This window comes from Tachysurus vachellii, chromosome 19, assembly GCF_030014155.1.
Source record: "Tachysurus vachellii isolate PV-2020 chromosome 19, HZAU_Pvac_v1, whole genome shotgun sequence".
Taxonomy (NCBI): domain Eukaryota; kingdom Metazoa; phylum Chordata; class Actinopteri; order Siluriformes; family Bagridae; genus Tachysurus; species Tachysurus vachellii.
This window is the reverse complement of record NC_083478.1, coordinates 18,044,073-18,071,892: the sequence shown is the minus strand read 5'-3', so window position 1 is coordinate 18,071,892 and position 27,820 is coordinate 18,044,073. Positions and strand designations below refer to the sequence as shown.

The 27,820-nt window shown below is 39.2% G+C and overlaps 2 protein-coding genes across 2 annotated transcripts; one reads left to right on the top strand and one right to left on the bottom strand.

The window, feature by feature from the left end:
• The first annotated feature begins 255 nt into the window (after positions 1–255).
• Positions 256–19,793, top strand: jph2 (junctophilin 2). Its single transcript, XM_060893817.1, has 6 exons — positions 256–1,140; positions 3,759–4,578; positions 13,957–14,075; positions 15,535–16,661; positions 17,716–17,812; positions 18,030–19,793. The coding sequence occupies exons 1-5, from the start codon at positions 762–764 to the stop codon at positions 17,794–17,796; spliced, it is 2,526 nt and encodes an 841-aa protein (XP_060749800.1). The 5' UTR covers positions 256–761; the 3' UTR covers positions 17,797–17,812; positions 18,030–19,793.
• Positions 19,794–25,573: 5,780 nt separating this feature from the next.
• LOC132862632 (tubulin alpha chain-like) lies at positions 25,574–27,067 on the bottom strand. Its single transcript, XM_060894755.1, has 3 exons — positions 26,891–27,067; positions 26,659–26,807; positions 25,574–26,572 (listed from the first exon to the last, which is right to left on the bottom strand). The coding sequence occupies exons 1-3, from the start codon at positions 27,009–27,011 to the stop codon at positions 25,592–25,594; spliced, it is 1,251 nt and encodes a 416-aa protein (XP_060750738.1). The 5' UTR covers positions 27,012–27,067; the 3' UTR covers positions 25,574–25,591.
• Between the last annotated feature and the right edge of the window lie 753 nt (positions 27,068–27,820).

Here is a 27,820-nt window from a genome sequence, read left to right as displayed (position 1 = left end):
ATAATTATTTATGTAAAGTAATTTATTTATGCATTTTTTAGGGGATAATCTGGTCAAGTTAGGAATTTAATAAGACAGTAATCCAAAACCTTTGATTAGCACCTTTTCACATATATAATTCATAAAATGCATTTTTTATTTTTTTTTGGAACACCCTGTCAGCTTGGCACAGATTTAAACTGAACCTGATATGGCCACTTGCTCGCCCACCCCCTTTAACTGCAAGTGATCTGGCACGGCGTTGAGCAGGGCCTTGTAGCCGGGGCAGGATTGGGCTGTATTTTTGGATACAGTGTCGGGGTCTGGTTATCCTTGTTGGGAGTGCTGGAACATTAACCGAGGTCGGTGGAGAAAAGACGGGAGACAGGGAGAGGGGAGAGCCATGAAAGACCACCGGCTCACCAATTCGACTCAATGGTACTCACCTTACAATTCGAAACCATGTAACTAAAGAAAAGTAACTCCCTCTCCCTTGTCAAATCCGCTCTGTGCCGACAATTTCTCGAAGAGGTCCATCATTTAATGTGGAATACATGTGGATAAAAAACAAACTAAAAGGAATTCGGATAAAACAGAACAGCTGTCTACAGAAAATGCGCGCCAGCGACTAGACGCACCGACGATGACCGAAGTTGAAGAACAAGATTTCCCCTTGGAGGAAATACACCTTTTAATAATTTAACGTCACTTTGGAAAAGGTCACACTCTCAGTCCTGATTTGAAGTTTTTTTTACCCCTCTCCTTTTTTCCATTGAAGAAGGATGAGTGGAGGTCGCTTTGAGTTCGACGACGGCGGCGCTTACTGCGGCGGTTGGGAAGGAGGCAAAGCGCACGGCCACGGCATCTGCACGGGACCGAAGGGTCAAGGCGAGTTCTCCGGTTCATGGAATTACGGTTTCGAGGTGGTCGGGGTGTACACCTGGCCAAGCGGGAACACGTACGAGGGCTACTGGGCTCAGGGCAAGCGCCACGGACTGGGCGTCGAAACCAAAGGCCACTGGGTGTATAAGGGCGAGTGGACGCACGGCTTCAAAGGCAGGTACGGTACGCGCATGAGCCTCAGCAGCGGTGCCAAATACGAGGGCACGTGGAATAACGGTCTGCAGGATGGTTACGGCACCGAGACCTACGCGGATGGCGGTGAGTTTAGGGTGTTAAATAATAATAATAATAATAATAATAATAATAATAATAATAATAATAATAATAATAATGTTCTGATCAGAATTAGATTCAGATTCAGGTTTATTAGCCAAGTGTGTTGACACACACAAGGAATTTGGTTCCAGCTGTTTGTGACTCTCAAAAGTACAGACATAAATAACACTATACAAACTATACAAGACAATGCAGACGATGAGATACAATATAGACAGAATGAGTATTAAATATGAATATAGAATATGAACAATCATTTACGTACATAAAGTGTGGGAGTGCAAATAACAATATTGTGCAATATTATGCTTTTGTACAATATACAGCAGCAGTAGTGTGTGTGACATATACAGATGATGTGATGACTGTCAGTCCTGATAATGCAGTACTTATAGATATGAAGCAGGGAATATAATTATGGTGAGTTGTTAATCAGGGTGATTGCCTGGGGAAGCAAACAACTCGATCTCACCTTTCCTCTTTTAACATTTAGTCCTGTAATATGTATTTGTTAGAAAAGTAAAATACAAACCGTTTGCGTTCTCACTGCTGCTCCAAAGTGAATTTTTCTGTAGAAGTGGGAGAGGGAACATGTGCTTAGGCACCTGCACAGACACCTGTCCTTTGTGGAGAAGATTGGACACCTCTGTGTTAGTCTGTTCATGTAAAGCTATTTTTCTGACGTGAAGTACACGAGAACACAAAATTTTCTCTGGCAGTGGTTCTACAAGATGTTTTCTGAGGATCCCCAGGGGTCTATGAATATTTCAAGTTTTAATAGCTTAGTTAGAGTGTCAGAAATCACTACATATCAAGTCAGACCTCATTTTGTTCCTGTTTGTGAAAAGAATGAGACAAATGAAATAAATCAGTATTGTGAGAATCTATGGGGTGTATTTAACAGATAAAGTCAAGAAATGACTTCATAAATGTTTTCTTCGCAACTTGTACCAACACCCAGTTAAGTCTCAAAGCTTTATTGTGCAGTATTAAAGTATTTTCAGTCCAAAATTATTGCATCATTAAAGTTCAAAATTTAAAAAGAAAGCCAAAAATGAACTACAATTCCCAGATAGCTGAAAATAACTGAGTCTAAATATGAGCCTTAAAATTTCCATACCTTTTAAATTGACTGTATACTTTTCTTCAGGATTGCTTTAGTGAAAGAGGCCAAATTTTAGATTTTGGTTCATAACATGTTTGGCATTTTGGCAGACGTTCTCATCCAGAGCAACTTATCTTTACTTCCTTTATACAGCTGAGCAATTGAGGGTTAAGGGCCTTGCTCAGGGGTCCAGGAGTGGCAGCTTGGTGGCTCTAGGATTTGAACTCAGCACCTTATGGTCAGTAGTTCAATAGCTCCCCACGGAGCTACCACATCCCAGTTCATAACATTCCTTAACCAAGTGGTGTAGCTGTTGTGATGATAATCAGATTGAGATTAATTTATCACTGTTATTCCACTGTTTTATATGGACTATTTGTAGTGAGAAATTTGGGCCAGTACTGGGCCATCAGTCATTTGCTACGTGTTTACGTTAAAACAGAAGCCGAAATTTGGGTCAAATTATGGAGATCCCCACACAGCAAGAATCCCACTGTTAGTTTAACACATCCTCCAGTCTTTATGTGTGCAGGACTTTTAAAGGTGGCTGGTCTTCTGGAAAGAACAATAAAGAGTAATGGATTCTGACAGAAACCCAGTTGCTTAACGGATTATTACGGTGGCACCATGGTGTCACCACAGATGGCCTGCTGGGTTAATGCCCATCACTAAGGAGTGTTTGCCAAAGGAAAGGGGAGCAGGGGGTTACAAATTAAAGCTGTAATGAATTCTGTTCGCGCTGTGTGTTTGAGAGAGTCTGGGTTGAATATAAAATCTCAGGGTTCCGGTCTCTGTTCTGTAGTGTTTTTCTCGAAGTAAAGTCAAAAAGTGAAGAAATGAGGTAAAGCCATTTTTATTGCGTGGGTTAAAAAAAAGTGGAAAACTTTTCTGTCAGTCTGGTTCAGTGTATCGTTATTGTAACAATGTTCAGAATAACCTGAAGCAGAACTATAATATAGATAAAAAGCTGACATTTGTGTGATGTCCTGGAAATGATGAACATAGGCTTGTGTTGCTTGACCTCAAGTTCCGGGGACACACAGTAAAAAACCTTAAGTGGTTTGTGGCTCTAGAATATGTCATGTGAACATGCTTGTCTTTTGTGGTTGCAACTGAGGACAGGGAACAGTGGGTATAGATAAGCAAGGAACACTGATGTCATGTTTATGTGATTTTTACAGCCAGGGTGTTTTAAATGTAAAATATTCAAATATAAATCTTGTTTTATAAGTGTGTACAATAGTATTTCTGATTATCTTCTCACTCATGGACATTTCACTGCATTGACAGAATACAAAAGGTCGAATTTGGCATTATTTGGATAATTTAGATTTATTGGGATTTAGATGAAATCTACTGAATTTAAGTAACCAGTCAAATATGCTAGTAACTATAAGAACTCAGTGAACTATATGAACTGCTGAATTACCACTGCACAATATTTAGCCTTTTGTTGCTCTGATATATAAACTGGTCTTTTCTGCTCACTCGACAGGCACCTTCCAAGGCCAGTTTACGGGTGGAATGCGTCATGGCTACGGTGTACGCCAAAGTGTTCCATACGGTATGGCAGCTGTGGTGCGCTCTCCTTTGCGCAACTCGCTAACCTCACTGCGTAGCGAACACAGCAATGGCATGCTACTGCAGCAGGATGTTCCCATCATCACCACTACAAACGCATCAGGCCAGGAGACTGTTGTCACCTCATCTAAGCCAATGGGGCCTTCACGTGGTGGCTTTGCGCTCAGCCTACACGGTGACCCTGAACTTGCCAAACCAAAGAAGCGAGGCCTTTTCCGTCGCGGCTCACTGCTGGGCAAGCTAACCAAGTCGGAATCTCGCACATCCCTCTCCAGCCAGAAGAGTAAGATTAGCTTCCTGCGCAGCGAATCAGGCCTCAGTTCAGCAACCAGTGATGCCAACTCTACTATCAGCATGGGTGACAGTGAAGCAGAAGGTGAGGGCCATGAGTTTCCACCTGTCGAGGCTGACATTGACGCAACCACCACCGAGGTTTACATGGGCGAGTGGAAGAATGACAAGCGCTCAGGCTACGGCATCAGCGAGCGCTCCAGTGGCCTCAAGTACGAGGGTGAGTGGCTCGACAACCAACGGCATGGATACGGATGCACTACATTCGCTGAGGGCGGTAAAGAGGAGGGCAAGTATGTACACAATGTGCTAGTGAAGGCTGTGAGGAAGAAGGTGATTCAACTGAAGGGCACCAAGATCAAGCAAAAAGTGGAAAGGAGTGTGGAGGGAGCACAGAGGGCCGCAGCCATTGCCAAACAAAAATCAGAAATTGCCAACTCAAGGTCAGTGTCAATGTTCATGACAGAATGACTTTCATGTGTGGAATAACTGAGTTAATATAAGATAATAAACGATAAACATATCCTATAAGTTTTATTATATAAATAGACCAGCCTTTACTTATCAAACCCAGCATGAGCTTATCGCAGTAAGGCAGTGGACTCAAACTCTCTCACACACACACAGTCTACAATCTTCAAACATATCACTATAGTCTGTTGATTTAAAGAAGGAAGTAGGCCACAAAGGGAGCTTTAAGTAACCACTAAAATGACTTTTTAGACTCCTTCTCTCTATGTAACCTGCAGATTTTTTTACACCATGAGACAAACGAAGAGATTATTAACATGAAATTTTAAGGGATAAACACCTTATTAGCAAATTCTCACTTCTCCAGTTGACACAGCCATGACTTGGTGTAATTCATGTCATTATTGTATATATTCAAACCTCTGTTCAGTCTCTCAGGTGATTTTGCAATTTTCTATCACTGAAATTAACACAAAATCCAGCAAACACTGTAATATTTGGAGGAGCTTGAGATTCTTCAAAATTACCACAGATTTGGGTCAAGACATGTTGTAAAGTCTTCAACTGCTAGTTACTAATCTATTAAAAGTTGTTTTCGGCATAAAAATAAAAATGCATATAAAAATCAACAAATTGCATTACATATTTTGGAAAAAACTGCATTAAAAGTCCAGCAAGCATTTTTGGCCACAAAAATTCAGCAGATTCTAAGAGTCCGCCTGTTAGGTTGCTGTGGGTCTTATACTTATTACCATTCAAAGCATATCCTGTCTCATTTATTAGCCTTCAGCAGAGGAGAACATTTCTCTCACAGTGAGAACAGCATGCTTTGTCTTTCTGTCTTTTTGGTAGAGTCACTGGTCTTTTTCTGGCCTTTACAAAGCAGAATTAGACATAATTATGAGGCCCAGGTTTAGTGTAGTCAGCTATCAGATACCATTTTGGTTTAATGTGTGACCGCTGACCTTTGTAGTGATGCGAATGAGCCGTTTGTCTCTAAGTAGATTCTGTTGTAAGTGCTTAATATTTTCAGGGTAATTCCTGGTAAAAAATGATCTGGGTTTGGAAAACTGTTGCAGAACTTTATGTGTATATTATATCCATCAATTTACACTGGGAGGCATCAAGTAAAAGTCTTATTGTACTTCACTGTGTTGTCCACAAACAATATGATGTATTGAGGTGAAAATGGACCTTCATGCACATGGCATCTGGGTGAATGCTGTGCAGAAAGACTGACACAAATGCTACATGAGGTGATGGACTCAATAAGTGCAGCAAAACTCTTCCTTGAGAAGATGTTCCATCTACGGTAATGGCGGCCAATACAAATCCACATAGAGTATGCGAGCTTGTAAACATGCCAAAGGTTGAAGGTTTCTTCTTCATTGTGATTGTGTCGTAGGACAGGAGTGGCATTTAATTCTCCTAAAGTAAGCTAAAGTGGAGGGGAGTGGGCAATAATTACAGCATAATTCAATAAAAATGTGTCAAGTAACAGTAAAGCAATGCATACAAATATATCTCAAAGTTATCTATAAGTAGCTATAAAACACTTTTCTCAAAATAATGAGATCTTTGCAGATTATTATTATAATGTCATTTTTGTATAGAAAGTCGCTTAATGTGGAGTTTATGTTTGACTTCGAAAAATTCATAAAAGATGTTTAAAAAAAAAAGCAAAAACAAATTATTTTAAATTATTGTACTGTATTTTAAATCCATCAGCGAGGATATATTTTCTCTACACCCTACACCATCTATTATTTCAACTGTTACTGAACGCACTGACTTTTTTCTAGTAAATGATTTATATGCTTTTCTGTACTTCATGCACTTCTCTCCAGTTGTGAGCACAAGGCTTTTTTGCTTTCATCGGTGCATCTCCTTACAAGGAGGGAACATTTTATCAAAGCCTAACCACCTGAAATTAGCCTACTGTTTATAAGCGCGAGCACCCCAGTGATGAGTCGCAGAGCCTGTCAGTGGCTCAGAGAACTCTAAATATTTTACCTGAGAGACATGCAGATTTATGTCTCTCTCACTCTCTCTCTCTCTGTCTCTGTCTGTCTCTCTCTCTCTCTCTCTCTCTCTCTCTCTCTCTCTCTCTCTCTCTCTCTCTCTTATTATTGTCTGTGGTGAGGCTACAGTACATGAAGATCCTCCAAGAGTGTTTTCACATTTCTAATGCGCTGACAGTCAGGAAGCAGATCATTCTCACAGCGGTGGTCTCAGATTTACCTGAGAAGGGTTTTTTTTTCAGTATAAAACATGTTATTATTTGTCAGCATTCCGACGGTGTTACTGAAATTACAGTGAGACAAATTCTATATGTTAATGTGACACTGTATAACACAAAATAGGCTTATTCTCTGCTTGTGCATTATAAACAGTGCAGTTGTTTACTCAGTACATGTCTGGACAAAATAGTTACCTGTAATACAAAGCCTCATGGTTGTGTTATAAAATATAAATGAAAGAATAAACACTGTTTTTGTACATGTAATAAAATGCTCTGGGAGTCGTACAAAATACAGGGTGCATCTCAATCAGCTCACAGACTCCATTTGTGGTGAATCTCTATGTCGTGTTGGGGCACAACACAAGTTGGGGCACTTTACTGCTTTTGCACTCTTTTACAATATTATTTATTAATCATAATTAAATCCTAGTTCACCTTTTGTACTAACCTCTACCTTTTACTGCCATTAAAAAGATACGCTTAGGTTAGGTTTTGTGCCTTTAACACATAAGTTTTAATCCCCGAAATGGATAATTACCTTTAGCATACACTTGAGGGAACCAGCTCAGTAACAAGAAATGCTGTAGTTTTACTCGTTGTGATTATGGTTACAAAAGAAAAAACCTAACTGGTGCCAGAATAGAAACAATGATATTATTTTCTCATGTAGTCTTATAACAAAGACTGGCATCTTATCTGCTAGCTCATCTATATAAAATGAGGAAGATTCATACAGAACTTTGCTTTGCTCTGCTTCTCGCACTGTAAATGTGGTTGTGTCTGTTGAATTGTTTTTTATTTACTTTGTCTTGAGAAAAAATTCAAGTTGGTTGAGTTTTGACATTGAGATCCAGCCCTGGGTTTGGCTTGCTTCGGTGTATTTTGAGCATTGCCTAGTGTGCTGTGAAAGCTCAGGCTCGTCAGTGGGTGTAAATGGTGTAGCCCCGGTGTCAGGAAAGAGTCCTGCCTAAATATGGACACGCACTGTTGCTGTATCACAATTGCAGAAGAATGTAACAGCTGATAGCGGTTCCCAGACACTGACAATCAGCCGAGGTCTCCCATTCTTAGTTTTAGAGTTACAATAGAGAAGCTATGCTGATTCTTGTTCACTCAACCTGTGAAATGAAAGAGGTTTAGAGACTGCTGTAGTATATTTTAGGATAGATTTTGAATAGCTGTTGCAAATACGGAACTGTAAATGTAGAGTGTGTTACAGCGTGTGCCAGAATAAATGTTGTTTCACTGTCCAGGACTAACAAACATAACCACTGGATCCAAGTCAAGGTTTCAGAAAGTGTACACACGTTTATTGTATCGTTGTGTTGCTGGTTCCTTTATTTGCCTGCCCGCTAGTTTAAAAAGAAATAGAAAGTGAAGGTTTTAAAATCCTTTGATATGTTTCAAGGTGTTTATCTTCTATTTATCTTTAGTATCATATCATTTAATTTAGGGTGTCAGAAATACAAGTCTTATAATCCAAGCCAACAAATGGGCCATACTTGACTTGTATGGAAAAAGCCATAAACTCAGCTTCTGACAAAATGTGCCGATGATCAGTCATTCTTTGTTACTGTTAAAGTGGATGCTGGAACCATGTATAATGGAACCATCTATTTTCACAGCAAGGGGGCGAATACTTATGCAATAGATATGTGGGATAGATATGTGGTTTAAGAGTAACTGCAATCGAATTTTGTCCACTATTTAGCTGCAAAAACTTGAAGTAATTACCCAAATCATCACCCCATAGAATGAACATTTCTATGAACAGGCCACAAATTTCACAAATATGAAATATTGTTCCACTGTAACACTGTAAAATGTGAAAATATTAAATAATGGGCTGCAGTTGTGGGGGTGAAAACTATTGCAAGCTACTGCACGTCTGTTTTATATGTCATATACTGTATGTTGGATCCAATTCTGAATTCAGAATATACTGTCCAGAATGAATGAACAAGAGTTGTTGATGTGTTATTGGTCAACTGAACTGATCTGTCTCACTTGACACAAATTTGTAGCAATATGACAAAGACAGTCCTGGACTTTGGAAAGGACTCAAATCAAATTTGGAGAAAAATAAAACTATATGTTGAATGGAGTATCTTTAACTACCATTTCTATGCGAGGAAGGTTTCTGGTTCCTGTTTTAAAGCCACAAGCATTTAAGGCTATGCAAAAGCTTTGCGTCAGCAGTGGTGTCAGATCTTTCAGTAGGTATAAATATTACTCAGCCTGTAAGCGAATGGTATCACTGGCGGTATATTGATGTCCGACACCTAGCCTTTATCTGGAGTCAAAGTTCTCTAGGTTATCTTAATGTTAGCTCATCTTAACTTTAATAACATGGTATGAAGCCTGTTCTAAATACACTAGGCGGTATTTAAAGTGTCTGCCTTTCTCCTATTTCTTTGATACAGCATTGACATTACCTGACATGGGGTAATGTAAATATTTGACACACTGGAACCAGCAGCTTATAATATGCTTATGTTTTCAGAGGCCAAAGACTGTATGATATTTATTATTATTGGCTTTGGATAGGAAGCATACTTGCCAAAATCCCTGACTTTGCCTTTGCATTGTTGGGCAGGACAACATACATAAATCAAGCCACTTGTTTTATTCTTTGGTATAATATAGACCAAGCTGACAGACGGCATGACACCAACCATCACTCACGGTGAGGTATCTATAAATGACTAAAAAATTGCTGCTTATGCTTGCGTCATAGGGCAGCGTAACACACTCAGAGGAATAGGCTATCTGCATATGTGAGCTCGGAGATGCCCGCAATTGACTTGTGTCACCGTGATTGACAGCAGAGAGAGTATACCACCCCTATAGAGTACTTCCTGTCCTTTATTCTATGGCTGTATCCCCTGACAGTTGGGCAAAACTTTTTTTCTGTTGTGCAATTCAGGAACTGAAATAAAAACTGCTACCACAACTTTAAAATAAATCGGCTTTAGAGATAGTTTGGTCTAATCCATTGTAAATGTATTAATTATCTCAAAGACAATCTGAGACGAATCTCAGTTATTAAACCTTGTCTTATCTTGTGTGGTGGTCTGGGAAAAGCCATCAGATATTATTATGAATTCTGTGAAAATTATTGTATACAACATAGTTTATGCTTCATCATTAAAAAATATAGATACATATTTCACCAAAAGTAAGGTGACAGTTAGTCAATATGTTAACAAAAAAAAAATGACATAAGATGACAGAATGCCTTTGGTGCTTCTTCATCGCAGTTGAAATAAAAACCTTCTACTTTCAACTGTTGGAGTTACGTCCGGTTGAGACACGAAAGCGAAACATATTTTAGATTAGGAAACTAGTGTGCATGTGAAAGTGAGTGCTTCCTTGTTGCAGAGGTTCCAACTTATGCTCCTGTTTATTCTATAGTGATATTCATGCCATTCAAATGGCATAAGTATTTTTGGTGAAAGGCCAACAGTTAAGAATCTGAATTTTTTACTACAAAGAACATGGTATTGGCGATGTTTTCTGATTGGAGGTCAAATATTCTCTGGTATTTTCTTTAAGATTATATTTTCCTCCATTTGCTTATAAGCCACAAAGTGTATGTCAGTTGACTGAGTTGCTTCAGCTCGTCTGCAGTAAATGCCATCTGTCAAAGGTCTGTCCACCTACTGCTTAGCCACATGCTAACACAGGCATGGAGTATACACCCACACATACATTTGCTGTTTAATTGTTTTTGGGTTTTTTTTCCTTTATTTTACATTAACTCCATTGTTCAGCAAATTTGCTTCATTACATTTCGTCGTGAAGGTTAAGCCTGGACATGAAGCAGACTCGTGCATTCTGCTTATTTCACCTAGAAATGAATGAGCTGTGGGACTCCTGCTCAATTATCTGCTACATAACTGCTGTCACTGTGAGATAGCTGGTTTAACACTAGGTAGCAGATTTCACTGGAAAGTCTCTAGAAACTGTGGTATGAGTTAGCTGTAGAAGGACCTGTCTAAAGTTCACTACACTGAATCCTCTGGCACTGAAAAGAACTAGAGAACTGAACCTTAAGGAAGTGCTTTAGACCTATATTCGTCTCCAAAACATCTAAATATTACAATTCAGTCATTTCAAGCATAGTTTTAGTAACAAAGAGAATAATCATAGAACCTTTGATATGATGTACATTTCTGTAAGGCCATATTTAATTAACATTTATGGAAGGAGTCTCCAATGTCAGTAAGCACTTTCCAGTAACTTTTTAGACAACTTACAGTAGCAAGCTGCAGCTTTTGTTTTATAAAATTCAAGAAAGTGAGAGGGGGGCACGGTGGCTTAGTGGTTAGCATGTTCGCCTCACACCTCCAGGGTTGGGGGTTCGATTCCCGCCTCCGCCTTGTGTGTGTGGAGTTTGCATGCTCTCCCCGTGCCTCGGGGGTTTCCTCCGGGTACTCTGGTTTCCTCCCCCGGTCCAAAGACATGCATGGTAGGTTGATTGGTATCTCTGGAAAATTGTTAGTAGTGTGTGAGTGTGTGTGTGAATGAGTGTCTGTGTGCCCTGTGATGGGTTGGCACTCCGTCCAGGGTGTATCCTGCCTTGATGCCCGATGACGCCTGAGATAGGCACAGGCTCCCCGTGACCCGAGGTAGTTCGGATAAGCGGTAGAAAATGAATGAATGAATGAATGAATGAAGAAAGTCAGAGCAAACAGGGAAGCTGCTGATGGGACAGCTGTGTACATCTAATATAAATGTAACTATAAATGGATGATAATTCATAACGTTCATTAGTAAATTTGAAACTATAATCATTGGTATTCAAAACAGGAGTAGTAAACTTTTAGTAATTTAGTATTTAGTAACTTTAACATTATAAGGCGTTGTCTGTGTTAAATATGTAATAGTTTCAATATAAGAATCTTACTGTATATGTCATTCCAGTATGCCCTACCCAAGACAAAAAATCATATGAATCATATGACTTTGAATGTCATATTTTTTTCAGATGACTTCTTTCACATAAACTTCAATGGCTTATGAGTTTATGACTTGAGATAGACCTCAGTTTAAAAAGCCTTTCACAAAGAGTGGGACGAGTGACTATTTCAGACCAATTAACAAGAGGCAGCTGTATTACTGTATCAGGCACCCTTAAGCTAAGGAACCCTGCAGGGAGTGAGGAACCGTGTTGACTACTTTCGGACAGGTGGAGATCTAAGATGCACTACAGGCAGTTATGAGCCCTTCCAGTGGCACCATTGGGAAGTGCAGTCTAAACACTCTTAAAGTGGATGAGGCTATTTTGAGGCTTGGATAATGTTACAGTGTGTAAAGTATTCCCAGTGTAATCACAATCTGCAGTGCTCCAACTCATTATGCACAGGGATGCTTTCACCAGGTCACAACACTACAGAACCATTTTGATCAACAAAACAGTTCGCATTACAAAAAAAGCTGATAAAAATACAGTATAACCTAAAAGGAACAAGTAGCGTATAGAAATTCTAAGAATTTAGATGTCCCCAGAAATACGTTTGTTTGTTACTTAGCAAAATTACACAAAGTTTTATAATCCATTTGTATGGAAGATGGTAGAGGCTGATTTTACTGGACACTCTGAAATATACAAAGCTTAACTCTCTTTATTTTAAAACAGTAAATCTAATATTAAAGATGAAAAAATAAAATATAGTGAAAAAAATTAGTTTGATCGTATGGTATCAAATTATTCAAACGTATCTTCTTTTAGGAAAAGGAACAGTCATAGTATATGGCATGACCCAAATAGCATAAGCATAAGAAAAACGTTTGTCAAATAATTTCCATTGAATGTCCCCAAAGCTTTCTACATCATGTATAATTTTTGCTTTGTGTCACAACAGAAAAGCATTCAGTCTGTCATCAGGAGAGTTCGTATCCTAACAATATCACAGCCATCTATGGCTAGGAGCCAAGGAAGTAAAACTTGGCTGTGCTGTCTGGGTGAGAAGTATGGCTTACTTACTCTCTCCCCTGTCAATCACAGGAACAGTAGCCAATCATGTTCATCTGTGTGTTTGTGTATGAGGAATAGGGTAGATAGCACTTTCCACGGTGTGTGTTACTCTGTCCTGTGATGCAGCAGTTGAAAAAAAAAAGAGATCTGATAGAAATAATAAGTAAGCTTTTTGGGCTAGGAGCCCAAATTCACACAGTATGTTATGGTGTTCATGCAATTATTTATGTTGTTGCTATGCCCGAAGAACACGATTTGTTTATTGTTCTAAAGCGCTACTATAGAGAAGCTATGTGTTAAGAATAAACTGACTGGTTCTCAGTGCATCCATGGTCAAATCTCATTGTCAGAAACTGGCTGCTAATATAGCTCAGGACCAGCTTGATACCTGATGAGTCCCATGTTAATAACTTGCTAATATTACGTGACCCTGATCTCTGCCTACACATGGTTTACACAGAGACTGGAGACATGTGACATTTTGTCTCATATTTGTTTTTGGATTTTACGTTTCCATTACTACCTGAGCAGAGTATGGTGAGGCATTCTTTAGTGCTGAGGGCTTGTGCTTTTTATAAATAGGACAGACAACTGCTGTCCCATCTTCCAAATAAAGACAAAGGGGAATGTCTTGGAATGACAGTGCTGTGCTTTGCTGAAGTGAAAATACAGTCAGCGTGAGACGAAGAGCTTTGCATTTCCGACTCAGAGACGAGTTTAACAGTTCACGTGTATGTAAAATGCACATATATGTGGGAAATTTCAAAGCCTTGTCCACCTGTGCAAGACTATCTTGATATTATAGTGAATTATTAATAGACCACAGGGTGGAGGTTATACCCCAGCTTAATGGTTTTGCATTACTTATTTGTAACTGGAAGTGTGCTCACATTGACAGGCACTCGACTGCTGTCAGTCTGATCGTTTTTCACACGTGCGTGACATGCTTAATCAAAATGGTTGGATCCAGAATGAACCTAGACTAATTATCAGATATTTAGTAAGCTTAGCCTGAAAGCACAGTAAACACAGCTTTCCTTTTGTAGTGTGGATTCAATTTAAGGTCTGTGAAATAGTGATTAATAGTGAAAGAAGAAGTATCTCACTACATAATTCCTTCCTCTGCAGAGCTTCCCATGCCAGGAGTAAAGGAGAGGCTGGTGAACAGGCTGCTCAAGCTTCTAACAACGAGTCCAGCATTGCACGTGTAGTGGCCAGAGAACTCTCACCTTCATTTTATCAACCAGGTAATAACATCGGAAAATGTCTGTTAACTTTCATGTATAGATTATTTTAAAAAATCTTCCATGAGTTGAAACAATATCAGACAACACGGCCCAATATACACACACTGGGCACTTTAATAGGAACACCTGCTCATTCGTGTACTAATCCAACCAGCCAATCATGTAGCAGCAATGAAAATAATAAAGTCACACAGATGCCGGTCACATACATAAATTAATGTTCACTGTGTCATGATTGAATATATGCTGTATAAGAGCAGACAGGCTATAATCACTTTTTACAGCTTCGGTGAAATGAAAAGCATCTCAGTATGCAGAATTCATATTAGGTATCATTCCCATCAGCCAGGAACCAACCAGGGGCCAACCAGGCTAAGGTGAAACCGAACAGTATCTGATGATATCAGCTGGCGAAAGAGTAGTTATTGGAGTTACTCATTGGATTTCAGAACATTCACCTACGACCTCTCTTCTTAATGACCTTGTTTTTTGTCCTTCATACCATTCTTTGTAAACTCTAAAAAGGGTTGTGTGCAAATCCCAGGCGATCGGCACCAAGAACCAAGACATGGTCAAAATCACTAATAGGTTTTTAATTAAATACATAATTATGTACTACTACTATCTCGTCTGTAATGTAACGGGGTATCCTTTTAAATGTCGCACTTCAGCTACAGTCTACAAATATTAATACAACATTCTCAAACTCTGCACTCAGGCCTTGTGTGAGTTCTCAATCAACTCTAAACCATTTACACTCTTCAGTTGCTTTAGGCTTGTATTTCACTATGAGTGTAAATAACACACTTTATAGATTGTTCCATATATATGACAGCTTTCTTTCTCAGATAGAAAAGGCACGGCTATGAATAATCGACTCCCCCAGTTGTTCAATTCTGTTAGTCTTCAATTTCTAAATTTGTCTGTACTGTGTTTCGAAGGAACATGTTGAAGGGTGAAATGTAATGTGGGCTCCGAATGTAAATATGGACATGAGTTATACAGTATGAACATAAGGAGCATTTTCTACATCACAGAAATAACACTGTATATATGTAAGAAAGAATCTCATCATACATCAAGGTAAACAAAAAAGTCAAGAAATGTAGGAATGTAGTTTTACTGTTTAAATTAGAGGTGTTCAAACTTTTATAAACTATTTTGTATAGATTATTACAGTTTAGTTTATGGGACAGCGACACCTAGTGTTCAAAGCAGTATTTTATTTAAGAGTGGACCAACCTGAAGACTATTTTTAAAATGGTGGTCAAACTCAAAATTACACATCTTATTAATTCTAATTAATTTGTTTGATAATTGTGTTTTTAGCTACAGTATAAATATATTTGACCTTTTATTTGAGAAGTAAGTATTGAATACTAAAATGAATATTAGACAGACTAAAGCAAAAAGACTTGGAGATATAATAAAGCTGTTTGGAATCATATGTGTCTCTTAGGCCCAGAATACCTAAAGAAGCGAGCGCTACAAGAAATTGCTGAGAGCAATGAGAATGCTGACACAGACATGCATGAGTCACTGCTGGCGGAGGAGATGATGCCTCCAGAGAGTCCCTTCTTGCATGAAATGGAGAGCCTAAAGCCTAGCATTAGCCCAGCACGTACCCCATCACCTGAACCTTCCAGCTCTGCTGCCTTAGATCCTAACCTTCTTGGTCCTGGTAGCTGGAATGGGGACAGAAGCAGTCGAGGTGGCGGTAGCAGCAGCAAAGGGGGAAGTCGTTCGGGGAGCAGACAGAGCAGTCGTCCTTCAACTCCTTCAGCGCCAAGCACAGAGGAGCCTGGTGTCACGAAGGGTCCGTCCCGATCCCCCAGCCGCCAAAACTCCAAAGTTGAGCAGGGTTCTGACCTTGAGATTAAGCCTCTACAGAAGATGGACTTAGAGTCCAAAGCAGCAGAACCTGCTCCAGCTCCAGTAAGGACCATCCTCATCTCCTCTACTGATGAGGAAGAACCACCTCCTCCTGCCTCCAGGGTATCCTCCAAAGCAGTGACCCCAGAACAAAAAGATCCTGAGCAGAGAGACGAGGGCAGGGAACCTGCACCAGAGCACCTAGCATCAGTAACCGAGAGAAAGGAGGAGGCCAAGATAGACAAAAAAGTAGCTAACCAAATTGAAGCTAAGCAATCTATGAAACGAGAGCCTAGTCCGGCTCCGAAACGAGAGCCTAGTCCGGCTCTGAGACGAGAGCCTAGTCCGGCTCTGAGACGAGAAGCAAGCCCGGCTCCGAGACGAGAACCAAGCCCGGCTCCGAGACGAGAACCAAGCCCGGCTCCGAGACGAGACCGTAGCCCTGCTCCTAGGCAGGAATGTAGCCTGGCTCCAAGACGAGAGCCAAGCCCAGCTCCAAGAAAAGAATCTAGCCCGACTTCTAAACATGATCCTAGCCCACCTCCTAAAGCTGTGCCTACGCCTGAACCCAAAGTTGTGCCTAAACCAGAGCCTAAAGGTATTGCCAAACCAGTTACTAAGCCTGCTCCCAAGGTGGACCCTAAAGCTGAACTGAGACAGAGGACTTTGGTAAAAACCCCTGATGAAGTCACCGAAATCACAGCGCCAGAAGAGGTTAGATATAGCTAACAAAACATTCACACAAAGTGCAGATATTTACTTGTCATATATGCAAAATTTTGCTTAACATGGTACATGTACGTTAAAATAAGTACATTTAGTGGCTGGATAACTAATTAGGCTCTCTTTCACTGAGGTCTTTGCACTAGTAATTCAATATGATTGGACTTGGCATATAATTTATAAAGTTTTGTGATATGAAGGGACAGGAAAGAAACATATAGACTGAGCGAAATGTAATCAAGGTTGTAAGGTCCACGTTTGTCGAGCCTCAGAATGAAATGAAATATTTCAAACAAGCCAAAAAATTACCCAAATATTATGCCTTAGTTTTTCAACATTATGACTATTTATTAGAGGCACTGAGTTTCTTAATCCCAAATTTTTCACTGAGAAATCACATTAGATTACAAAGTTGACATTAATTATAAGCCTGCTTATTTCTTAGTTATTAAGAAGCCCTTTCTATTCAAGTAACCAGTTAATCATAATTGTAGTAACTTTGATAATGCTAGGTTGGGTATACAAAAATGGTCTTAAAGTCAAAAATGTGTTAGTGAATGTTCAATCCTTGAATTTAGTCCCACTATAGGAGTCATGAGACTTTTAAAATGCATCCCTGACTTTAATTTTCATACACGTTTATTCTATGCTTGATCCTCAATGTTACAATAAAAAAAGGTTTAGTGGTTAAGGACTTGGACTAATGGTCAGAATCTTAGGTCCACCAAGTGTTTACTGCTGGACCACTGTGTAACGCCATTTGACCCTCAATTGCTCAATTATATTTAAAAAAAATAGAGAAAATGTACGTTGCTCTGGAAAAAGGCATCTGCCAAATGCTGTAACTGTAAATATAATTTGAAGAACCTAAACCTGACTCGGATCGGTATGATCTGCCGTACCAAGTACTGAACAGTAGAACAGAAAAGTTGACAATGTATGCATTAAAAAAAATTTCACATTACACAGTTAAGATAAGCTTATAATTGCCAGTTTAGTGCTTTACATTATATATGTGTGTAATTGTGTTTTTGTATTTTTTTAGGGGCCAAATACGGTTATGATCTGCATGGTCATTCTGCTTAATATCGGACTGGCCATTGTTTTTGTTCACATCCTGTCCTGATGAAAAGATGGCCAAGGTAAAAAAAAAAAAAGTTACTATAAATATTTGAAAAAAAATGTATTTAAAAAAAATTATATATCTATACATTATCCTACTGTAATCTGATTTTGACAATCAGAAAATTGACAGTTTGGCACTTTTTGAAAACTGGATACTGCAAATGACAATAAAGTGAAGTAATTATGCTTTGTATACAGTATGTCTGTTTTTAAACCAGATTTTTTTTCCTTCAGACCAAGAGCACCTAGATTGAAAAAAGAAGAGAGATGAGCTGTAATGGATGCCACAAGCTCCCCCTTGAGGCTTTACTGATGTGATTCAGTCTCAATAAAGCCCTCTCGAGCCACCTGAAGGACAGTTGTGTAGTTGGATTGAAGGATGACATACAGTTTCTGTGTCTGAATGCTGGAGAGAACTTTGCTCTCACATGATGGAAAGATTTTATCTGTATTGTGCTGCTTTAAAGAATGATTCTTCCCAAATTAACAATGCCATTTACTTAAAAGAGTGAATATATTTTATACAAATCAAGCAATGTCAAGTTCTCCAGTTTACTGCTGATTATCATTCAAAGCCATAGTTTCTGATCAGTCTGAGAATCACTTGAATTTGAAGAAGGAAAAAGATCTGGTGAAAAAAATTGACTACATAAGATGTCTTAAAGTCTCACAATAAGGCCTTTTCCTTCAGTCTCTAATACTAATATTCAAACAAATATATGACATATATACAAACTTTGCTCAAGCCTTATGGTAAGAAAACGATCAGCAATAAATCTTTGCCTGTTCAAATATAAGCGTGAGTTTAAGAAAAATGCAAAGGTCAAGAATTTTAGTTCACACAAGGAAGATGGTATAGCTAGCTGTAAGTGTGTCGTATGGTTTTGTCTGATGTTTCTGAGAAGGTTTCTTATATTTTTTCTGAATATAAAATCCCACTTCCATCCATTACAGTGTCTGGAATTGTATGCAAAAAAAATGATCAAAAACCGAGTTGTTTATGCTCAAGACACATTGTACTGTGAACATGTTTGTGCTTGCATACTTAATTTTAAAAAGCACCAAGTGGCAACATTTTAATACTCTAACAAAACTGGTTTTGTATGCATGTATGGTAAGGGTTTTTCTACCTTTCTAAAATTGTGATGTTACATTATTAGCAATATGTACATTTGCAAATATTGAGGAACCACCACCAGCAAAAGGCCAGTGTTGCTAGAAGGTTTCATTTCCAGCCATTCAGGACCTATACCCGATTCAATTGTTAAATCAACTGATTTTGTCCTTGCTTGGTTGGCATTAAAACCCACACTTATGCTGGTCCTTCACATATAAGATATGTCATCCCCTGCCTTAGAATATTGCAAACATATGTTTTGATTTAATTTCTCCCTTTTAGAAAATTAACTCAAAGGATTTTGCATTGACAAATTGGTTTGGAATCAAATTCCAGATTGTTGTTAAGCACTATGAATATAGTCATTGCCCAAATATTCTATTTTATTTAGAAATAAATAGTAGTTATGCATCCTAAAGCCGTCACCTAGCTGCTTGTCCCATGACCTAATGATATGAAGAGTTAAATATAAATGCTTTGAAACAGCATTCATCTGGTTTGGCTTGTAACCGTTTGCACTGGAGTGGTTTGTGATGACAGTGTTTTACAATGCAACTTTGTCAGTGTATTTTATTCTCATCAGAGTGCCAACCACAAATCTCCATGTTATGAAAAATAAAAAACAAAAAGATTTATTCATAGGTTTGTTTTCATATGAATGCATTCAGTCATGATTTCACTGGCTGAATTGTGCACATATTAAGAACACTGAGAAATCTAGATGTTCCAAAATGTTCATACCATGTAGAGGATTTAATGAACACGAATTTGGTTGCAACTTGGAAAGAAAATCAATCATGGCACTCAAAATGCCAAATATAAATGTACCGTGCTGAACAGTACTATTGAATGCAAATAAATCTATTTTTCAACCTAAACAATATTAATTTACTTCATATTTCTCAACACACTGAACTACATCAACAGGGTAGTGTAATGTCTCACTAGCTAGCAATGAGAACATTTTTACTGTGCCTTACTGCACAGAATCATCTGTGTTGTGCTGGCATAATTCAATGATTAGACTTTATAATAATTATTTGCTTTGTATTCAACAGCAGTTTTTATAAGTTACATCCCAAATTAACTTGAATACTGTAGGTAATAATTGAATTATGCATTTGTTGGTGAAACCAGCTGCCCCATTAGGGCCTTGAGCTTGGGTTTGTTTTATTAGAAGGTCTTGTTTACTAATTAACTCCCAGTACACTCCACAAAATTCCATCTGACAGATTTACTTGAAGATGTTTTCTTAGGTGGACTGTGGATGACCTGGTTGCAACAGCACAGAGATACTTCAGGATTAGTACATTACACATTATACATACCTTATACATTCCTGTTATACTCTCTCCGTGGCACCGTTCATCCTTGCCTAGAGACCACACTGTAAGATTTACCAGGACTGGAACATGGATCCATTGTAGGTTGCTGATTAACACTTTGGGTTAGGGTCATCAGCACACATGAGGAAGAAGTTAGTTGTTGTTTTGAAGGCTGCCATCCTAGTCATCACCACATCTTTATTTTTTTGGTAAGTGAATCTCAAAAACACTTGCAAACATAATAAATTTATGCCCCCTCCTTTTTTTTCGCACAACACAGAAAACATTACAAACACATACAAAAGACATTTTACGCACTATTTACATGGCCCTCATGATTGCCATCAGATTTGAAAGTGACATGACATACGGCTAAGTACTGTACGGTGACCCATACTCAGAATTCGTTCTCTGCATTTAACCCATCCAAAGTGCACACACACAGCAGTGAACACACACACACACCGTGAACGCACACCCGGCGCAGTGGGCAGCCATTTATGCTGGGGCGCCCGGGGAGCAGTTGGGGGGGTTCGGTGCCTTTCTCAAGGGCACTTCAGTCGTGGTCGGCCCGAGACTCGAACCCACAACCTTAGGGTTAGGAGTCAAACTCTCAAACCATTATTGATCTATGTGGAACCATCTCTTACTAGGTACATTCTCACCAAGTAAACATGCTGGTACTGTAATTCTTTACCATAAAATCATCACTAACTTCAACTTGTGATGGTGCACATCCTGACCAAAATACATCTTGTTTTTCTGACTATACCAAATTTGCTTAGTGGCAAATAATATGCAAGGAGTTACACAGATTCTTGAGCTCCTTACTGACTTTGTTGACTGCAGCCTGTAACTGGTTTAAATCAATTTTGGGGCCTGTCCTCTTGAGAAAAAAAAAATGCATTCCCTGGAAATACGTCCCCCTTTGCCACATGAATAACACACCGGGAGGTTATCAGGGTTATAAGGAGTAATCTTTATATTTTATCTCCTGTAGGATGGTCCTGTTTTTTCTAGGAAACCTTGGAGCCTCTACTCTTATTGAGCTTTTTAACACCTACTGCTGACACAGGATGGGATCTCTTTGAGTTAAGCATTGCAGTTGTAAAACTGTCATTTTAGCAATGATGTCATTATATTCAGAGAGATGGGTCACAAATATTGTCACCGCAGAATGAGTGAGGTGGTCACATTTCTTAATCAAAGCAGATTTGAAATTGACATAATTTGGAGCAATGTCAGGATTGCCACTGAAAGTTTAAAATTTTCCAATAATCACTCTGAAAATGCACATCAGAGTAAATCAAAGTGTACATCAGACATTCTATCCCAGTCAAATGACATCACGCCTAGGAATTCAAGCAGTGCCTATTTCCTCTCTACTTTATTGGAAGTTTTAGTTTTGACCTTTTGATTTAACGCTCCAGGCAAAGTGTCAGGAAAACACAAAGTTAACAAAACACATGCATCACTGTTAATTTGTAAATGACTCCATATTGTTTCAAGTGTTTGAGAAAATCTGATGGGTCTTCTTTGGCAGGATCACATTTACCAATACTCTTAAGCACAGCTTCTATTTCAGTGGTATTAAATCCTCTGATCATAGTAGAGGTCAGTGGTTCCTCCAATGTTGAGTGAATTGGTGCCATATGGAATCTAACTGTACAGTCAGATTATTGACTGCTGAAACTCTTTCCGAGTTCTCATCACTATCCAACATTTCAGGAACTTGGTTCAACAACATGTAGATGCATTTAGATGTATACATAGACATATATAGATGCGACACATATAAATGTTTTACTGGCATTTTTCTTAGCTGTGCCATTTTTCATTAGAATCGGACAAACAAACTTTGCTTCCTCCAAATCTTTGAACAATGCTTCCACAGATGAACTAAGCATACTGTTGTTAGCTCTAAGGAGTGCAATCTCATTCTGCATCCTGACCTTTTCTTCTTTCCAGAGCATTTCACTAGCCTGGTAATCTCTTTTTGAGATTACGGTTGCTCATTTTCAGCCTTTAATGCAACTAGAGTCTTCCTAGTGACCTTGTATGAGGTAAGAACTCCTTCCATTGCATTGGCAATTTTTCCTTTTTTGTTCTTGGGCATTTTAGGATCATTTTCAAACTTACAAATATCCCTCATGTGGCTTATAAACAATATTTTCTATTCCGTTAAACATTCTCTGAGAGCCATGCTTAGCTATGTACTTAACAATCAGTTTTTCCATTTTTACAATATTAAAACTATTTGTAAAACTTAGTATTAAAACTAATCACAGATTCATTGACTACAGGCTATCTATCTAGTTAATTTTACGATACCCGTCAGTCTATTTATTCACAGCTACAGTACTTCGGACGCAAATGAATAAAACAGCAGGGCTATCAAGTGTCACGCATTGAGCATGACAGTCACTCATTTCGGTCTTTCTCATGCTCTTCCACCACACATTGTATTTCTCACGCAGAAAAACACTGTATATCATATATTTAATATGCCTCAGCGCCAAAAATGTATCTGTATATATGTCTGCACCGCTGTCTCTATGGAACTGGGCAGGAATCAAGCGTGTTGTTGGGTAAGATTTAACGCAACCGATGAAAAAAAAGCATATTCTGGAAATGTCCAGAATCATCCTCGTTCATCCACAGAGAAAACCACTGGAGCTGCGAGCATCACTTTGAGCACAGAGTAAGTCATGATCTCCTGTTTTAATGTTACAACAAATTCACAACTTGACACAACGACATTTTGACTGCTGTTAGAGATGTTTCCCAGATAATCAGCATCAGTTTTTCGTGAGTGTCTGTAACTTAGCCAACAGTTTTACAGCCTGTTCACTGACAACACCTGGTCAGAAAAGGCAGTCTAGGCCAGTGGTTCTCAAACTGGGGGCCCTGAGATGGTGCCAGGGGGCCCCGGTTCACTAACAACACCTGCTCAGAACAAGTGGTCTGGGCCACTGGTTCTCAAACTGTGGGCCCTGAGATGGTGCCAGGGGGCCCTGGTTCATTGAAAACACCTGCTCAGAACAAGTAGTCTAGGTATAGTATAGTATAGTATAGTATAGTATAGTATAGTATAGTATAGTATCTAGGACAAGTATATATTCCCCTTATTGTGCTGAGTGTTTTGTTACATCACATGTTGATTTTGTGGTATTTTTTTATTTTGGGGCGGGGCTGCACGTGACATCACGTGACATCATCCAAATACCCATGACGCAATTCCCCTTATTGTGCAGAGTGTTTTGTTACATCACATGTCGATTTTGTATTTTTTATTTTGGGGGCGGGGCTGCACGTGACATCACGTGATGTCATCCAAATACCCTTCAGGAAGTTACCCTCATTGTTTTGAGTTTTTTGATGTCATGTCAATGGTGTGAAAAGTTTTTTGATTTTGCATATATTGGGGGCGGGGCTGCAGGAAAACCAATAAGCCAGTCAGTACACCAGTCAGTACACTTTGTTCAGAGTATCACCCTAAAGGAGCTGGCCGAGTTTGGTGTTCAAATGGGATTCTATATAAAAAAAAAAAAAAAAAGGCCATTTTGAGACCCGGTACCGGAAGTACCGGAACTCATATCAAGTAACAGCAACAAAGGGTCTAAAACATATCCAAATTTGGTGCATGTGGCTCAAAGGTCTAGGAGGGGCATTCAATAAAAAAAATTGGCTAAGAAAAATAAGATCCAGTAGCAAAATAATGTTAATATAATAATAAACAGTGCAACACTATGAACATTCGTCTGCTTCTTTTGAAAAATAGGGTTTTTTGAGAGCGCTGATAAGTTCAAGTTCAAAGCATTCCAAGAATTCTGTCCATGGAGTCAGTCTGTTGATCATTAGTTGATGTAAAATGTTCACTTCTTGTTCCAGTGGTTTTGGCGAGTTCTCTTCTTATCTGTCTCTCCTGGCTGGCTCACCAATTTGTTATATTTACCTTGAATTTGGCTGTGTAGACATTGAGTGGCTCACCAACATACTAGAATGCTTCTAATATGTAAAAGAAAAGTAAACTGGACCAAGTTCAAGGGAAACATGTTTATTGAAGATGCTAAAACTATATAAAATATGAAAATATATGTGGAAAAATAATGTATATACATATACATAAATATACATAAATGTGTATGGTTTTTAACAATGAGTATGAGTATTCCAACATGGTAGTAGTAGATAGAACAAACATTGGATTTCAAAATAGCTGACATCCATCTAGTGCATTTTTTTAGAACACAATATGTTGAAAGTTCAAGTCCTCTCTAATATGTATTAAAACACCTGAATAACATCAACATTATATTAAAATATATCAATCTTAATATAAAGTATTTTACCCACTGGACCAGAATAAAACACACTTTGTGTTTGAATTAACCAAGAATTTGTGAAACATACAGCATATCAGCACAAGCCCTTGTCTCAGACCAAATTATTTACATAACATACAGCATTTGACAGTCGGCTTAATCCAAAGCAATGTGCAAAAGTGCTTTGAAATCTCTATCATCTAAAATAAGAGAAAATATAAACAAGTGATAGTTTAAGTGTTTCAGGAAGAGGTAGCCAGTGACTCAGTTGTTTGAATTAATCAAGAATTTGTGAAACATACAGACTATCAGCACAAGCCCTTGTCTCAGACCAAATTATTTACATAACATTTACAGCATTTGACAGACGGCTTAATCCAAAGCAATGTGCAAAAGTGCTTTGAAATCTCCATCAACTAAAATAAGAGAAAATATAAGCAAGTGATAGTTTAAGTGTTTCAGGAAGAGGTAGATAGCCAGTGACTCAGTTGTTTGAATTAATCAAGAATTTGTGAAACATACAGCATATCAGCACAAGCCCTTGTTCTCAGACCAAATTATTTACATAACATTTACAGCATTTGACAGACGGCTTAATCCAAAGCAATGTGCAAAAGTGCTTTGAAATCTCTATCAACTAAAATAAGAGAAAATGGAAGCAAGTGATAGTTTAAGTGTTTCAGGAAGAGGTAGATAGCCAGTGATTTAGCTGTTCAGAAATCTTAGGGAAGTTCATTCCACCACCTCGGTGCTAGCAGAATGAAATAATGTGTGTAGTAAAGCTTTCCTTGTTAGGTTTTTCACTAATATTTAATAATACTAATATTTTTCACAGTATTTATTTCGGTACTAAAACTGTTTTGACTCATAAATGAAGTTTTGTTCTGTTAGAATATTTTTCTAAATTTTTTTTAAGAAAAACAAGTTTACAAGAGTTTTATTTTTGAGATTATAGCATGCAGTGTTTTTTTTGTTGGTTGTAAAAGATTCATTTCATCTCGCAGCAGAAAAGGAATTTTATATAACATTTTAATACTCCTCTCCCTCTTCCTCTCCCTCACCTTCAATAGAGTCAACACCAACTTCTTCATAATCCTTCTCCAGGGCAGCCATGTCCTCTCTAGCCTCAGAGAACTCGCCCTCCTCCATACCCTCACCCACATACCAGTGCACGAAGGCACGCTTGGCATACATCAAATCAAACTTGTGATCGAGACGAGCCCAGGCCTCAGCAATGGCTGTGGTGTTGCTCAGCATGCACACAGCCCTCTGCACCTTGGCCAGGTCTCCACCTGGAACCACTGTGGGGGGCTGGTAGTTGATGCCCACCTTGAACCCAGTGGGACACCAGTCCACAAACTGGATGCTGCGCCTTGTCTTGATGGTGGCAATAGCAGCATTCACATCTTTGGGCACCACATCACCACGGTACAGCAGGCAGCAGGCCATGTACTTGCCGTGACGTGGGTCACATTTTACCATCTGATTGGCCGGCTCAAAGCAGGCGTTTGTGATTTCGGACACAGAGAGCTGCTCGTGGTAAGCCTTCTCTGCAGAGATCACTGGAGCATAGGTGGCCAGTGGGAAATGAATACGGGGATAGGGCACCAAGTTGGTCTGGAATTCAGTAAGATCGACATTGAGGGCACCATCGAAACGGAGAGAAGCAGTGATCGAGGACACAATCTGGCTAATAAGCCTATTGAGGTTGGTGTAAGTAGGACGCTCAATATCGAGGTTCCTATGGCAAATGTCAAAGATGGCTTCATTGTCTACCATAAAGGCACAGTCGGAGTGCTCTAGGGTGGTGTGTGTGGTCAGGATGGAGTTGTAGGGCTCCACCACAGCTGTAGACATTTGGGGAGCTGGGTAGATGGAGAACTCCAGCTTGGACTTCTTACCGTAGTCAACAGACAGGCATTCCATCAGCAGGGAGGTGAAACCAGAACCAGTTCCACCACCAAAGCTGTGGAAGACCAGGAAACCCTGCAGACCTGTGCACTGGTCAGCCTGGACAGATGATGACAGGCAATCAGATTGATTTTTCAAAAGAATCTCTTATAATTATATAAAGTAATTGCCCAAAAGGTGCTCACCAGTTTACGGATCCTGTCCAGTACCAGGTCAATCACCTCCTTGCCAATGGTGTAGTGACCACGAGCATAGTTGTTAGCAGCGTCCTCCTTTCCTGTGATGAGCTGCTCAGGGTGAAACAGCTGACGGTATATTCCATTGCGGACCTCATCTAAAGGAAATAACAATATCAAATATATTAATGTCCAGAGCACTGGTAACTGAAAGTCATGTGCCATAAGATCTTAATCCTACCTATGACAGTAGGCTCCAGATCAACAAACACAGCCCTGGGGACGTGCTTTCCAGCTCCAGTCTCACTGAAGAAGGTGTTGAAGGAATCGTCTCCACCTCCAATGGTTTTGTCACTGGGCATCTGTCCGTCCGGCTGGATGCCGTGTTCAAGACAGTAGAGTTCCCAGCAGGCATTGCCAATCTGGACACCAGCCTGACCCACGTGGACAGAGACGCACTCACGCTGTGGAAACAAAAAGGACAGATGAATGACATTTTTATTCTTGCTGTCTGCCGTATTTGTTGTGCTGTTGAACACAATATTTAATTTTCTGGCAGTGAAGATATGAAAATCAGATAACTTAGATTGCCTAGTAACTGCTAAAAAAGAGCACACTACATTTCTACTGAACCGAACTAAACAGAATTAGACATGATCCTTTTAATTATGTTGGTTATGTGAAAATATTACACTCAAGTAAGGCATGCTTAGTGTACATCAGATCAAACTTGTGATCAAGACGAGCCCAGTCCTCGGCAATGGCCGTGGTGTTGCTCAGCATGCACACAGCCCTCTGCACTTTGGCAGACAATTTATTTGTTTTTCAATTTATTTCAATTTTTTTGTCTATTTGTATTTACATATTCTGTATTTTTCTATTAATTTGTTTCTATTTTTATTGTCTTACTTACTTTACTTTATTGTCCCCAAAGGGGAAATTCCTTTCCACAACACTGCACTTGTTCGACACACACAACATAAACCAACATAAACATAAACAGTCATAATACACACGTCAAGAAACATTCAGAATTAACACTCAGCGATGTCTGTTGTTAAGATACTTAATAACTGAGGGAATCAGGCTTCTTCCAAAGCGGGCCCTCCTGCACCTCAGAGCCCTGTACCTGCGCCCTGAGGGCAGTGGGGCTAGAGACTCATTTAGTGGA